This window comes from Cannabis sativa, chromosome X, assembly GCF_029168945.1.
Source record: "Cannabis sativa cultivar Pink pepper isolate KNU-18-1 chromosome X, ASM2916894v1, whole genome shotgun sequence".
NCBI lineage: Eukaryota > Viridiplantae > Streptophyta > Magnoliopsida > Rosales > Cannabaceae > Cannabis > Cannabis sativa.
In genome coordinates this window covers 21,995,299-22,012,148 of record NC_083610.1, presented here as the reverse complement: position 1 = coordinate 22,012,148, position 16,850 = coordinate 21,995,299, and the positions used below count along the sequence as shown (strand labels likewise).

Below are 16,850 nucleotides of genomic sequence, written 5' to 3'. Positions count from 1 at the left end.
TTAGAGAATGGATTGATTAGATTTATTAAAAAACAATACTTTGTATGGGGATTCTAGCCCTTTTTTATTGGCTTTCCTTTTTTTTTTTTCCTTTTGTATAATAGATTAAAAAAGAATTTTACAACAAAATAAATAAAAGGGCTAAAACCAATAAGTAGTGTACTACTACCCTAGTCATAATAGTTGAGGAGGAACAACAGGTTGGATATTAGGTTGTTGTTGTTGTTGTTGTTGTTTTAAAAGGTTGAGCCTAGATTTGAGTTCATGGAGCAAATACCAAAAATCCTGCCTCCAAGACCATGTGGGGTCATTTAGAGCTCTTATTGAGTTGAGGCACACTAGTAGAGTACCACCTTCGTGTAAAAGTACCTACACAATAGTAATAGTAATCATATAATACCAATTTATTAGTTGATAATGTCCCATAAATAATGATTTAATGAAAGATTTTTACATAAGTGAAATTTAAAAGAGTGATATATTGTTATTAGTGAAATTCAATATCGGGTCTAAGTAAATAATATGAGAAAGCACTATCTACTTACAACGTATTACACCGATATGGTGTTGAGTACCTTAAGATGCCTAACATTAATACTCTTTAGATCATGTTTGGTTATGACGTAATAATTGATGTGTACCTAAATATTCTATTTTTTTTTTTTTTTGGTTTGGTTTCAACTAACGACTTTGTCAACCATTTTGTTAGAATGATTAGTACTCAAACAACACCTTAATGGCATGATAAAATTCTAATCAAGGGAAGGCTCTAGATTTGAGTAGCTAATGAAAGTTGGTATGTATAAAACCAAACAAAACATAACTGGAAATGAGATTAGATTTGAGATAATCATTTTAGATACTTACCGTTAACCAAAGTGGAAGAAATCCCATAACTGATGGAAGCGCGGCCATGACGATACAAGATAAAGCAAGGGCCACATTTTGTTTAACCTGCATCGAAATACATGTAGTCAATAACAGTTTCGAAAGCATATAAGAAGACGTGTTACTAGAGTCTAGAGACTAGCAAGGTACCAGTGAAGTTGTTTGCCTAGATTTGGCTATACAGAATGGTACGCCAGAAATATTGTCCCGTAACAATAGCACATCAGCAACGGCTATAGCAGTTGCACTAGCACGCTGGGCTAGGACGATTCCTATAGTGGCAGCAGCAAGTGCTGGGGCATCGTTAATTCCTTCGCCAACCATTATTAAACCACCCCCTGTGATGTAAAATCCAAGCCTAGAGTGTTACCAACACGGTTTTTCATCAGCTATAAAAATTGGGATGTGAAGATATTTTAGTGAAATAGAGTGCTGACCAGATGACTTAGCCGTATCTCTTGAAATTTCCTTCACATGACTAAGCTTGTCTTCTGGCTTTAGGCTGCAATAAACTTCACTGATGCCCACAGCATTTGCAACTCTCCATGCACTTGATTTGTGGTCACCAGTTAACATCATCACACGAAGCTTTCCTTGCTCTTGTAGTTCTGTTATAACGTCTACAACTCCAGGCCGAGGTCTATCTTCAAGGTGAATTAGAGTGACCTGTATACCCATGAAGAACTTCAATTTAGAAATGTACTTCAAAACATAAGATTCTACCAGAAGGAAACTGCTTCTTTCTGACTTGTAGTTTATGTAATGATAATGATAAGAACTAAGCATTGGTATTGCAGATTATGAAAGAGACTGAAATAGCATTGTTGTTTGAAACCTCACCTTTTCATTGACTGAAAGTGCAGCACGAACAAATTCGCTTCCATATGATGATGCACTCACAGCGTCCTTGATCTTTATTGAATCACCTTCAGATTTACAACGTGATGTAATAAAGTCTACAGAGCCAAGTGATGCTTTCAACAATTTACAATCTCCCCTTTCTGGCTGTAATAACTTGAAACGAATGTAAAGCACTTGATGAATAAAAATAAATAAAAACATATAAAGTGAAACAATCATCATCATAATAATAAATAGAGTAGAGTCAAATAGATAAATGTTGGCACATCTATCAATTATACTCTTATATTGGATGATTGATATGTGTTCATTGCCATATATATTTAGACCAGAAAAATGGCACAAGTGTCACTATTTTGAAAAACCAACAAGAATTTGTGTGAATCTTTATAGACTTACCTCAAGGCTATTAAGTGTAGCAATGAGACCTCTTCCAGGAAAGTACTCAAAGCTCTCAACCGAGACAGAAGGAAGGTCTTTCCCAACACTATGGTCTACCACAGCTCTGAAAATAAAAGATAAAAAAACCACCGTTACATTATGTGTGCGTGTTTTCTTGCTAATGGCTATTATAAAATCATTAAAGGACAGAAACTACTATTTCTGTTCATCTTGGGTTTGACATTTTTGCTGTCAAACATATTCTTGTGCAAGAAATCAAAACAAGGATATCTCATCATATGCTTTAATTGAGCCTTTATGGACTCTGGGTAAGATCGTATATCATGAAGATTTTGCTCATTTAGTTTTCTCAACCAATGCAAACCCAAACCAGTAGCGTTACAGTCAATACGAGTAGATAATGTAAAGATTGCAGACCCAAATAACTAGCATAAAAAGTAAATTATATGGTCTAGTGATGCTACCTTCCAATAGGATGAGTGGTACCCTTCTCCATGGCAGCCGCAACTGCAAGAGCTTCTTTCTCACAGTTCGGGATACAGCAGTTTGTAAAATTTGAGTTACTGTTTCCAGCCTGATGTCCATAAATTGGTTCGATTGCTTTGAACGCTAGCTTCCCTGTTGTCAACGTCCCGGTTTTGTCAAATGCAACGGTGTGACACGAAGATAGAGCATCTAGCACATGCCCGCCTTTCAATAATATCCCCTATGAAAAAGAATTAAAAACTTGTGATTTAAAAAATCAAGCAAAGTTCAGATATTCTAGACTCCAGCCAAAACATACCTTCTTTGCACAGGAACTAATTGCAGTAGCATATGCCAACGGAGCTACAGCTAAAGCACACGGTGATGCTGCCACCATGAGACCCAATGCTCTATACACCGATCCTCTACAAGCTAAATTGAATAACCAATGTCAAACAAACAGAAGATGAAAATTTCCCTGAAAGTACAAATTCAGAAGGAAAAAAAAAGAGCAACATGATAGGAATTCACAAGTTCTTGAAAGCCAAGAACTAAGAAACAAGATAAGAAAGAAAACAGATCAAGTATTTGGATATTTCCTTTTCTATCTTGACCACTTCTAGTTGGAGAACAAACTCAAGAAGCAATTTTTTATTATAAAAGCAACAAGAAGCAATTATTATTTTAAATTAGCAAAAAGTAGAAATGTTATGAATTAAAGAAAAACAAGTTTTTTGAGAATGAAAAAAAAAATCTTAAAGCTGAACATAAAAACCAACAAATAAATGGACCATTTTCATTGTAAAAGTAGGAGTTTCATAAAATTGAAAATTCCGTAATGGGGCATGTAAAGAGAATGTAATAGATATTATTAGAGTTAATGAGGGAACCATAGAAACTAAACGCTACCTGATGTTCCAAAGAATGGCCACTTGAAAAGAAATGGACCGATGAGAGCAATAGCTACAGACAAGACTACAACAACCTTGCTGTATTGCTCACCAAATTGGTCAAGCCATCTTTGAAGCTTTGGTTTATTCAAGCGTGCTTCTTCAGTCAATTGCACTATCTTGTTGAGTGTTGAATCATTCCATGTTTTTGTAGCCTAAATCATAAACAATTTTAACAGAATGAAAAACAACAGAAGGATATTTATGAAAAGTATCACCACCTCATTTCTTTCAGCACCGAAGCACCTTCTTTATAAACAAACAGACGACTAGCACCATAATCTTTATAAATTTAATAAATGGCCAACTTCTCCTATCAAACATCATGCTTCTAAACAATCATCCATTTTCGCAAGGTATTGGCAAATCAGTAAGTTTCTTAAATTGTGGAACTAAAGATTATAGAGCAAGGCATTGTATAATGAAAAAACAATCAGTTTAAACTATGTTTTACAGGTCCAATTATCAGAAGAAAAAAAACAGACACGTACACATTGCCCTTCAATTATCATAAACATACCTTTACAATTATCCTACCATCCAAATTTCTAGCTCCACCAGGAATCCTGTCACCAACTTTAATCTCTAAAGGTTTGACTTCACCAGTCAAGTGTTCGATAGTAATGGTTGCATTGCCTTGAAAAACTTCACAATCTACAGGCACAGACTAATCAAAATACCAGCTTTTATTAAAGATGCATACGTTCCAAGTATCAATTATAGTGTTGATAATAAATTTCCATATAAGGTTTCCGTTATCTAATAATTCACAACTTAAAAAAAAAATGCTTTGCAACTTGCAGGGAAAATAAATGATTAAATTACATGAAATGAAAAGAACATAGAAAAAGCTAGATCATATTGTTAAATGAATTCAGAAAGCTACAAATATGTGTGTGTGTGCGCGCGCATGTGCGTGTGTTTTCTTTCTTTTTCAATGACATTATGTAAAAATCACAATATTGATATGTAAACTCTTGACATTTATTACAACAGAGGACTAATGTTTTCAGATCATGAATCATAATATGATAGTCTGTCACATCCGTAACTTTCTCAGCCTTGAAGTTGTTTCAGACCATCATTTATGCAGCAAAAAGCCATCACTACGATAGTCCAGGCATATTGATAGATTTCTAGTGTTGAGAGACAATAATGCTCGTCATGAACTCATGTTAATGTCAAAAGTTTCAAAACAGAACATGCAGTGCAGCTAATTAATCAACAGATAAACTTTCACTGGTTCAGAGAATAAGTCCCAAGAAAAAACAATGACTTCTATTTTATACTAGTTTCTTCTCAGAATTTGAGCATTATAGCTTACTATTCCAACAAACAAAACTGACATGAATAAAATTAGCATCACATACCTCACCAGCTCCAACCAAAACATAAGATCCCACTTCTACATTATGTACAGGAACCCTTTTGTAGGCCAAATCGGCTGTGTTAGGAAGTCTATCTTCAGTCATATCAAGCACCAGAGCAAATTCGGGATGATTTTCCTTCAACTCTTTAACATCGATCATTGAACGGCTAGTGAAGTACTCTTCAGCTGTAGTCATCCCATGAGTTATATAATCAAATTTTCAATCCAAAGCAAAAAAAAGCTTTACTAAAATGTGATTGTGCAGGGCTTACCAATATGAGCCAAATTAAACATTGCAAGAAGTAACCCTCCTTCTAAGGCATTCCCCATAAATACTGAAGCAAAGGCCGCTAGAGCCATTAATACATGGATGTTAACTTTTCCACCGCTAAGGTCGATAAGAGCATCAAGTGCTGCAGAGACCTACATCAAAAGTTGAGCATATCTTAATCAATTGCTACTATAATTTTAGAAACCAGGAAAAGAATCAAACTCATAGTGTTTGATTATATATCGACCCAAATTATTGAAATTGTTGAATTTAAGGATTTTTGTTCAATTCCGTTCAATTTTACTAATAAGGCATAACATGACAATTGTCTGTGTACCAAAAAGTATCCAACAAATTTTGATATGTACCGAATAGTGGCCTCCAAACTTTCGTCAACATACAGCCCCGTTAGTAAAATTGAATGGAAATTCTTGAATCTAACCAACTTAACGGTCTAAAAAGTTTAGGATACAAGATTTGGGTATATATCAAATTTCAGTGGAGGAGGCTAGAAGTCCTAATTAGCCATAATTATATAAATGCATAGTGTTTTGCACTACAAACTACAATTTTTTCTACAAAGACAGATTATCTCGAAAATCAAATATACTGAACTTAGTAAGCATTCTGCTGTATGAAAACCCCAGATGATATAGCAGATTACCACAGCTTAAATTTCCATTTATAACAACATTCCAATAGATTTATAACAGTCAAACGAAAAATTACAGTTGATATAAACGTTACAGATGATACAATTATGCAAGACCAAATAAAAAATTTGTGAACTTTCAATGATATGTTAGTCAATTCAAGCATGTTATGAGTTGAACTACAAAATCTTGCTACTCAAAATTTAAATTTTTACCCCAACGAGAGGAAAAGCAACGAGAATGAAAGCATTCTGCAAAGGCTTCACAACCGTCTTGGGAAGCAAGTGAGGACACACAGCAGCTGCAAGAAGCAAACCTGTAGAACCGCAACACATATACAAGTGTTCCCTCAAGAAATTAGCCAGGTCAGTCCATTTCACAGCCTTAGCGAATCTAATAACCGCTTTCTGAGCTTCCGTCAGCTCAGAACTACCACCGCCGCAATCGCCGCAATGGTGGTGATGATGATGGTTAAGGTCATGATCACGATCTTCCTCGTGATGATGGTGATCCGCGGCAACGACAGAGCAACGAAGATTAGAAAAATTGAGCTTAGAAGAAGGAAAATTCTTGAATCGTATAGAGGAAAAACACAGTGCTTGTCGGAATACGATAGGTTTGGACGAGTTGACTCGGTTTCTCCCTTTACGACTCAGTAATAGGGAGTTGTTGTTGTTGTAGTACTTGCCAACGCCGATCGAGTACGGAAGAGTTTCCATAGTGTTGTGTTAGGGTTTTTGAAGAATTCACATCGAATTCATCTTCTTCGATTAGCTGAGATACTACAAATCCATGAGCTTGAAGATTGAGCTCGAAGAATCGTTAGCTATGGAGTTTTTCTCTTCTCTCCTTTTTTTTTTAATTTATTTTTTATTTATTAAATAATAATTCAATTATTTATTTATTTTTTTTTATTTTTTTGCTATTTTACCAATTTGTGGTGACATGCGATCCACACGATGTCCTCATTTCCAGGGGCTAAAATGTAATTATGTCCGTACTGAGAGAGTGGGAAAGACACGTGCCGGAATTTGATTTGTTGTTCTCCGTTAGGAAAAAGTAAGATAGTGACACGTGTCAACTAGTTAATTATTTGTTAGTGTGGACAAAATCGTGAAACTGAGTTCAGTGTGAGAAAACGGCATGAAAATGACCGATGTTGTTTTGGAAAACGACAATGAGTAGTTGGCTAAAAGAGAGAATATTTTATTGGTAGAGTAAAACGACAACACAGAGTTGTTTAAAAGGGAGGAAACGACATAATAGATTAGAGGAAAGCAGCGAAAAAGAATTTGGATTTGGGAAAAACTCAAACGACAATGATAAATAAAAACGACATAAACATAAAAAAAGAGAATAATCAATAAGACGACGAAACGACCTAAACTTTAAAAAACTTATAATCAATAAAACGACAAGAACTAACCATAATAAACGAAAATTTCTCAAAAAAAAAAACCATAATAAACGACAATAATTTAAAAAACGACATAAACTTAAAAAATGCGAATAATCAATAAAACGACAATAACTAACCATAATAAACGACAATAAGAAAAAACGACAACGATTAATAAAAAACGACATGAATCAATAAACAACGACAATAATTTGTAGAAAACGACAGAAACTTAAAAAACGTGAATAATTAATAAAACGACAATAATAAAAAAACGACAACGATTAATGAAAAACGACATGAATCAATAAAAAACGACAACAATTTGTAGAAAACGACATAAACTTACAAAAACGTGAATAATCAATAAAACGACAATAACTAACCATAATAAACGACATTAATAAAAAAATGAACGATTAATTAAAAAACGACAGGATTTTGTAGAAAACGACATAAACTTAAAAAAACGTGAATAATCAATAAAACGACAATAACTATCCACAATAAACGACAATAATCAACAAAACGACATGAATCAATAAAAACGACAATTATTGGGAAAAACGACAAAAGTAATGGGAAACAATTAAAATACTACAGGAAGCAAGATTATAGACTGCTGAATTAAATATTATCTCACTAATTCCATATATAAATTAAGACACAGGAAAATAATATATATAAGGCCTGGATATTCTGGTTTTATTATTTTTAGTTCATAGAGAAAAAAAAATTACCTTCTCGATAATCAAAAATTAATATTACAAGAAAATGTGAAAATTTTACATAAGAAAGTAGAATGAAATGTATTAAGTGAAAAATTTACATAACAAATTAATGGAGAGAATAGATTTTGACCATTGTTGCATAAAAACAAGACTAGTCTAAATCCCAAACCTGCATATTCCCAAGAGAAAAATGAATAAGAATGAAATGGAAATTTTAAATAAATAAAAGAAAATGTAAACAAACCATATAATTTATAAGGGGAATAGTATTTGCACGCTACAAAATAATAAATATACTTTTATATTTTTTAAAAAATAAACTTAAAATAATATTTAAAAATTATTCTTAATATTTTTTAAAAGAATTCTTACATTATTTTGTATTAATTTTAATATTTATTTTAATTTTTTCTAATAAAATTTATATTTTTTATTTTAATTTTATTTGTTATAGTATTTAAAATATAATTTATTTCTATTTGATAGGTATATTTTTTAAGAATATGAATTGAAAAAAAAAATAAAAATATATATTTTATGTAAAATAAAAATTATTATACTGAAGTACATTAATAAAATTTTAAGATGTAAATGAAATTTCCAAAAATATAATTGTTGAACCTGAATTTTTCCATCAGATGAGGCTGCATATAACATTTCTCCAAGTGTATCTGAGGTCAAAGAAGTAAATTTGGTGTGTCCTCCTCCACAACTCATTTTAATGGAAGCAATTCTTGTATATCTCTCTTTAATCCAAATATCAATGTTTCCACATTTAGAGGCTGTAAATATAAAATCATTGTTTATGGATATTCCTTGGATATCAAATCCACTTGGAAATGATCCTATAATTGCCTTTGATGACAACAAGAATATCTGAGAAAAAAGAAAAATTGAAACATTACCATAAACTCGTTTAAATACTTAAATACTTAAATTTAATTTAAAGTTATAGATAAATATCTAAATTTAACTCTCGGTTACAGATAAATATCTAAGTTTTACTCTTGGTTACAGATTTATATCTAAGTTTAATTTTTGACATTAATAATACTTAAGTTATATTTTTTGAATTTTCGTAAGTAATTGATCATTAAGTGTTAAATCAATAGCCACGTGACATCCACATCATTAAATTTTATTTTTTTAATTTAAAAATTGATTTTAATATACTGATAAAAAATGACATGTGGATAATAAATTAACACTTCACGGCCAAATACCTACAAAAGTTGCAGACAGTCAAAAATTAAACTTAAGTATTTATCTGCAATCAAAAATTAAACTTAAATGTTTAAGCCGCAAATTACTCTTAATAACATCTCGGTTAATTGCAAAATAATCTCTATTCAATCAAATATTTAGAGCATCGGAAGCCATTTTATAAAGAATTATCGAAACTAAGCCAAAATATTTACGGCCATTATTAAATTATACTTGTTGAGAATCATGGGGTTTCATCTCAAAACCAATTGGCAATGAGTGGAGAAGCCCATGTTCTTATATATGACTCACTTCTCTACTATTTATTCCACTTGGGACAATGTCTACAATAATACTTTCTTTTTTATTCTGAAGATATTAATTTACAGAGTTTTACTTACCTTTCCTGCAGTTCCATCAACTAATGAACCACCAGCAAAGAGAACACCATCATGAATTTGAAGGGAATATATGTATTGTTTCCCTAACAATTTTCTTGTACCAGAATAGAATGTGTTTGATGTATATGAACATAAATCCACCTCCTAATTTCCATTACCAAAAACATAAATAAAATTTTACATTTCAATTGGTAATGTAATAAGATTGTGTTAACATAATTTTTGTTAGGTTAATTTTCATTTTTATGGTTTTGTTTCTCAAAAAGGTTATTTTATGGAAAATTTAGAAAAAAATTAAAAAATATATTAAAAAAAACAGCATAAAGTTTACTTACTTATACCATAAGAGTACAAAATCATCCTTACATGATTTATTTAAATACAAAATATTTTTTTAAAAAAAAAAATCATATTTTTATGCAAAATTATTTACCTGAATGTTGTAACCAGAACAACCACAATATACTTTATTCCCTATCATTGCAAGGCATTTCACATACTTGTTAAAGTTTATATGCTTTGGTGTCCCAGACCAATCATAAACCTGTTACCACATAAATTTGAATGTTATAAAAAAGTACACACCGTAAAAGGGTGTTTCAGTAGACTTTCTTCTCTGTTTCGGTATTCACGAAGGTTTTTTAGTTGAATTTTTTTCATGATCATATACGTTGTAGTTATTTAAGACCACCTGATAACTTTCAAACAACTACTTACCATAAGAAAAAGCAGTCACGAGTGCAACAAAATTTACATGTAGTCCTAACTAACTTTAACATACACGATCATGAAGAAATATTAAACTTAAAAATTCTCCTAAATGTCGAACTAGATAGGAGTCTACTGGAATACTCAGGTGTACTATAGACTCTCCCTAAATGTTTTTTCAAACTCTTTTTGAGTAAATTAAAATTCACTTGCCTTGACTCCACTCCCTTGGGAAATATAGCACACTAGTTTAGTGTTGGCTGTTAAGTTATGTACTGCTTCTTTCATATCATGAACTTGTATGCAATGGATTTCTTCTGGTTTTACTGTCCATACCTATTGAACATAGCCCAAAATATTTTGGTATTATTATTGTTCATGTTTGAAACAACAATACAAAACTAGAGAAGAATAGCAAGCATAATAGTAGGGTTGGTTTACCCGAATCGTTTTGTCTAAAGAACCGCTGTATAGTTTATCACCGGAAGATGAAGCATAGAGGCATGTCACCGCCTTTGTGTGCTCGCGAACCTCTTGAATTAGCCTCATTACCCTCTTCCCAACATCCCACACCTAGAAATGAATTCATTTTCATTTTCATTTCATTCATTTGTTTCGTTACTATTTAAAGTATTAGAATGCTATTTCAATCGAAATTTATTTCATTTTATTCCTATTCTTACCTTTATAGTTCCATCAGAATGACTGCTTAAAACTCGGCCTTTTAGATGAATCAAGGACAAGACTTCTCCATTTGAACTTGAGTCTAATTCAACTAGTTCAGTACAACTCCACAACTCTGTCTAAAACATAAAGCATAAGAAGAAGTTAGCAAATTATGTACTTTTCACTTTAACCTGTTTTCTCTATGATAATACTTACTGCATCAACAGATGGGAGTTTCATCAATGCTTTCATTATATCATTTACCACCATAGAATTCCTCTTAAGCTTTCTCAATGTCTTGTAGATGGATTTAGCATACACTCCCAATGCTCTAGTTGCATCTAAAAACCCGAAACATGAAGTTAAAACCTCTATCGAAATGTAGACAAGTTCTAAAAGTACTAAACTTACCTGGATCACTAATGAAGGTTTTCAAAGCTAGTGTAGCCAAAATCTTCTCTTCCATATTCTTAGATGATTGAAGAACATTTATGAATTCGTCGAGCAAAGCCTTTCGAGCAATGGTTTTCACACCGGTTTCAGGGATTGAAGAGAGCATGTATGTGAGCCATGTGACAATCACAAGACATGACTTTGCCATTTCTAAGGAGCTACTCTTTAAACATTCTTCTAATGCTTTAAAGATTGAACCTTTCTCATGGTTACAAAGTACAAAAGCAACCCTTTTCTCCCAACAACTTATAGCTTTCTCTTCTTCCTATATAAAAGATTTTTAAGATTAGTACTAACACATAACTAAAAAGAAATAGTAGTTAAGTAAATGCATACCATTGTTTCCATGAAATCTCTCTCATTGTTTTTCATATGTTCTAATTTCATCAAAGCATTATAAGGTTGATCAAATCCAGCAATTTGGAGCAACCAAGCTTCAATATATGAATCCCCAGATGATGTAATTCGCCCGATAAGAGATGTCAAGGCGTCTATCGCCATACTTTGAGAATTAGAGAACTCTTTCCTTCTTAGTGCTTCAATCAATACTTCTATAGCTTCTTCCCTATAAATGCTCATCTTTCTTGGTTCAACCTAGAGAAGTTACAATGGGAACAACTTGTGATTAGTAAATCTCAAAAGCTTAATTGAGCCATATATATTAACATAGGCTACTTCACTTATCACCAAATAGGTTTTAAAATGGAATCCTATAATTCTCAACATGGTATCAGAGCTATATCCCTTGTGGGCAAGTGATCCTAATACTAATATAATACGGGATACTAAACAGACCCTTAAGGAAAAACACACAAACCAGAAGATCAAGCTGAAGTAGAAGACTAGCTATGGCAGGTTGATTCTCCATAGGAGCCATTTGAAGGTAAACAAGAAATGTATGCATGGAACTAAATGCTCCTGTATCTTTAATTGTCTGCAATACTTGATTTGATAATGTTCTCCTAAAAAAAAAACATGGATTAGAACATAAGTAAACATGAACAACAAACTTGTCAAACCTCAAAATTGTAGTGTTAAAATAGTATGTACCTATTCAATTTAACAAGCTCAGAGAGAAATCCAACACATATGCCTTTAACAGAATCATTCCCAACATGAAATAATTCAAGAACATGACACAATTCAATTCTACTTGCTATAAAACTCCTGCAACTCTTTTCAGCTTGCATACAACACAAAAGTATCGATACAATCGATCTTCTTCCTTCTACCTTACTCAAATATTTAACTAAAGAAGGAATCCCATTTGCAGATATAACACTCAATGCATTGATGGACTTGTTGTTTTCATCTCCTCCAACCAAAATCTGTTCAAGAATTGCTATAGCAGCAACTTTGGTGTCCATAATGAATTGAAGATCATCGTCTAACTCCTCAATTTTGTTGATGATTATTTGAACAATGGAAGGTACAAGTTCATGAATTGAAAGTTGAGATGAAGTTGGCCTAAGTTGGTATATCAAAACTGCAGCCTCAGCTAATCCATTCTTTAATAAAGAAGCTAAGCAATCAAGATCAGAATCAACACTAGTAAGAATTTCTCCAACATTTTCATTGGAAGATATCAACTCAGAAAGAATGTAGATTGAAATTCTCAACACTTCTCTGTTGAGAGAAGCAGAGAGTATTTCAACAAAACCGTTTACAATAGTTGGTTCGGATAAACAAGAATGAACTTCAAGATCACCCTTTGATTCTTTCCACAATCTTGATATTGCTAACACTGCAGATTCACACTCTTGTAAGTTTTCACTAGTGCATAGACACATAACATAAGGTTTTAAACCATTGATAATCTTTTCAACTTCGGCTTGAGATATCACACTTGTTGGCGATGCTGCAGCAGCCGTCGCTGCTGCAGCTCGTGTAAATCTTCTGTTTCTTTGGTTAACAAGCTCATCAAATGCTCCTCCACCGCGTGGAGTAGAGGCTAATGAGGTATCTCTCGGGGAAAGAAATTCGCGAGGGAGTCCTTCTTTCCAAGAATTTATAAGTCTTTTTAAGACATAGTTGGTTTTAGGCAATGTAGTTGCAGACAAAGGTTGTCTTGTAATGGGACATGTTGTGTTTCCTCTTTTAAGCCATTCTTGAATTGCTTTTCTCTCATATGTTTGACCTGTTTCGAGTGTAACCGGGTCACAAAATATTTGACCTGTGATGGGACACACAAAATCCTTTGGTGGTCTTGGTGTAGTTGGAGTTGATTTCTCTGATAATGGAAGTGAATTGCAGCTATGGCTTGCCTCATTTTCATCACTTAGTGAGCTGTGGAATTCAAATATTGAAGAATATAACAAAGAATATCAACTTATATGTGGTCACTATTTCAAGGTTAAGTGCAAACAAAATTCATATAACTCTAAAGAAAAAGCAAGGAAATAACCTTTTTTCCCATTTGGTAAGAAAAGACTATTAAATCAAATGAGATTTCTTTAGGCATTCTAAGCTAATACATGGAGAGTGTTTTGTAAAATTAGTCATTATGAAACCATAAATTATGGTCATTTTGCAACCATAAATTTACAACTGTGTAAATTCAATAGGGTTATTTATTTTACAAATTTTATACTTTCATGTTGTTTATTTGGCAAATTTCACACACATTGGATCAAAATACTAAAATTACAAACCTAACATAACTCAAAAGAAAAGGCAAGAAAATAAGGGGTATGTTTGGTTGGGACGAATAAATGAGAATGGAAATAGGGATCGAATGGAATTACATAATATTTAATATGTATAAAAAAAAATCTATAAAAAATTATGGAATCTTTTCTTACTATTGGAATGGTATTTTCTTTTATTTCAAAATGGAATGACTATTCCACCAAAATCCAACTAAACAAAGAAATAACATGAAAATTAATTCCTTTGAATTCTATTTCATTTTCTCCAACCAAATGTAAACTAACTTTTTTCTTTCTTTCTTTTTGGTTGGAAAAGTCTATTAAATCAAGAGAGATTTCTTTTGGTATTCTAAGTCAATACATGGATCGCAACATGAAAAAGAGATACCTCAATGTACAGAGACATTATTTCAAAACCAAAGCTAAGAACTATGAATTAGCTTGAAAAAACAAAATCAAATGCAAAGAAAATTACCTATTCTTGAACAATTGATTGTTAAGATTTTCGAAACTTCGATTTTGACTACACTTTTGGTTTGAACCTTGTGAAAGAACCTCCTGAATTTTGCAAAAGAGATTCATTTACAACCCAATATAACATTACAATTCTCAATAATAAAAGTAAGTGTTATAATCATCAAAACTAGAGTAAGACATTGTTCATACCATTACTTCACCATCAGATTCTGAGCTAATGCTATAATCATTACTTATAGGTGGAGAAGTGGCTATGTTCGAATCGATGAAACGACTGGATTTGAGGCGCAACAGAGAAGGGAATTCACTCTTCACATCTGGTTTTGGAGAAGTTTTAGGAGGAGAAAACACTGTTGGAGAATATAATGGAGTTTTCATCTTAGATGGTTTTGTTTTTTGTTCATTTTCTTTGTTGTTGCTAGTGGAAGCAAATTTTCGGGTTTTGTCATTAGAATCAACATTAACATTAACAATTTCATCTTGCTCATAATCATAATCATCTTCATTTTCTTCAGGCAATTCTTCCTGATATAATCACCAACAACAACAATCAAAAATCTATAATGTTACTGCAAATTATGACAGCAATAAAGATAATAGAACAGTTTTTTGAGATATACCTTTGGAACCCATCTAAGAGACTCCTCCAAATTCTGTGAGACTTTTGATGTTTCATTCATTATCATTGGACCCCTTTCCAATTCCACAAATGTTAGAAACATTACATTACATGTTATAATCACACATAGATCATTTTACCAAAAATTATCAGAAAAGAAAGTCATTTTCACTACAACATACGAGGAGTGTTAATTACAACTTTCTTAATTTTCGTCAACAGAAAAATATATGTAAGAGTACCATATCAAAATATAAGGAACTCTGTTATCGGTACTGAAAACTATTTGGGAGATGTTGTATATGAAAATACTCCAACATATGTTTTTGGAAGCGAAGATTCAGAAAGAAGTTGAAATAGGAGATTGATCATAGCAATAAAAGACTAACCTTGTTGAGTTTCTTATAGCATTTTTTGATTTAAGGAATGGAGCAAAACCAGCACTTCTAGGCAAGATTGGACCAAATTTAACAAAATCAGGAATGGAATGACTGAGTTCATGCAAAGGAGTCATTGGTGGTTCAGCAATAGGAAACATTGGAATCATTTTCTTGTTATCATCATCATCATAATCATCATCATCTTCAAACTTCATACAATCCTTAAAATACTTAGCATAAAGTTTAGTACTTTCATCCAATGACTCACCGAAAACCTCTTCCAATTTCTTCAATTTCTCAACTTGATCAGGCCTCAAAGAACCAATCAAAGACTCATTAAACAACTCTTCCAAATCAATAGTAAAAGACACATTAGAATAATCATTAGGGATAACTTCCATGACAAGTAATCTCTGCCTCTCCTCACAATACCAACCGAAAATTGACCCCATATGAGGAAGAAACAACTCCTTCCAAAGCTCGGGAGCAAAATCAATTCGCGAAAAGAATGGATCAACTATAAACATCTCAAGAACATGAAGAACACAATTAGTAACATTGTTGTTACTCCTTAATTTCCACAAGTAAGCTAAATTTAGATGAGACCAAGCAGAGAGGTAAAAGTTAGGAACACCAGCAGTTTTTTGATCCGAATTCAACATAGCACACACGTGTAACATCTTCTCAGCATAGTCCAAACGTGCGAGCTTTGTTTCCATGTTGGATGTAGCTATGGCTTCTTCTAAGGCCTCAATACCCCAATCCAAATTCGCCAAAACAGCTTGATCAGAGTACCTAATAACAACCTCCTCTTTGTTTTCGTCCCCGAAAGAGCTAACATCTTCAGCTGCTAATCTCTCTAAACAATCTTCCTTGTGTTGAATTCTCTCTTGTTTGTTGATTAATCTATCTTTAATGAAACTATCAACTGTTGTACTAATTAATCTAACTATCTCCTTTTTGTCCATTGAGTAATTTTTCTTGTAGTTTCCAACCATCTTTAACAAACTATATTCAAACAAAGTTTAACATGTTATAGTATCAACATAACACAACACAACATAACATAACATAACACAACATAACATAGAATTTAAGAGAAGTACTTACTTTATTGAAGAGAAAAAAGGCTTAACATATTGGTTTTGGTTTCAAAGGCAGAGAGTTCAAAAATGGCTTTTTTTTTTAATCTAAAGAGAGAGAGCCGGCTATGATGGATAGTAGTAGCTGTGCCGGCCATTTGATTAATTAGCTAATCATTGTTGATTTGGGCCTAATTAATTTAGTATTAATATTATTATATTGA

The 16,850-nt window shown here is 32.5% G+C and overlaps 2 protein-coding genes across 4 annotated transcripts; both read right to left on the bottom strand.

Moving 5' to 3' along the window:
• LOC115702748 (probable cadmium/zinc-transporting ATPase HMA1, chloroplastic) lies at positions 1-7,340 on the bottom strand. 2 transcript variants are annotated; one of them, XM_030630179.2, is made up of 13 exons: positions 6,075-7,340; positions 5,208-5,358; positions 4,937-5,121; positions 4,087-4,233; positions 3,526-3,721; positions 2,936-3,048; positions 2,616-2,857; positions 2,149-2,254; positions 1,729-1,902; positions 1,326-1,554; positions 1,039-1,226; positions 868-954; positions 1-369 (listed from the first exon to the last, which is right to left on the bottom strand). In XM_030630179.2, exons 1-13 carry the CDS (start codon positions 6,576-6,578, stop codon positions 175-177), a joined length of 2,517 nt encoding a protein of 838 aa, XP_030486039.1. In that variant the 5' UTR covers positions 6,579-7,340; the 3' UTR covers positions 1-174. The 2 variants fall into 2 exon arrangements, with proteins under 2 accessions (XP_030486039.1, XP_030486040.1); XM_030630180.2 differs by having other exon boundaries at positions 1,729-1,893.
• On the bottom strand, positions 5,855-16,811 carry LOC115711690 (putative E3 ubiquitin-protein ligase LIN-1). 2 transcript variants are annotated; one of them, XM_030640100.2, is made up of 17 exons: positions 16,655-16,811; positions 15,554-16,552; positions 15,166-15,238; positions 14,735-15,070; positions 14,544-14,626; positions 12,471-13,697; positions 12,238-12,382; positions 11,757-12,014; positions 11,379-11,685; positions 11,184-11,308; positions 10,985-11,104; positions 10,743-10,874; positions 10,515-10,637; positions 10,027-10,137; positions 9,594-9,737; positions 8,611-8,865; positions 5,855-8,158 (listed from the first exon to the last, which is right to left on the bottom strand). In XM_030640100.2, exons 2-17 carry the CDS (start codon positions 16,540-16,542, stop codon positions 8,141-8,143), a joined length of 4,446 nt encoding a protein of 1,481 aa, XP_030495960.2. In that variant the 5' UTR covers positions 16,543-16,552; positions 16,655-16,811; the 3' UTR covers positions 5,855-8,140. The 2 variants fall into 2 exon arrangements, with proteins under 2 accessions (XP_030495960.2, XP_060962901.1); XM_061106918.1 differs by having other exon boundaries at positions 12,471-13,706; positions 16,655-16,809.
• Between the last annotated feature and the right edge of the window lie 39 nt (positions 16,812-16,850).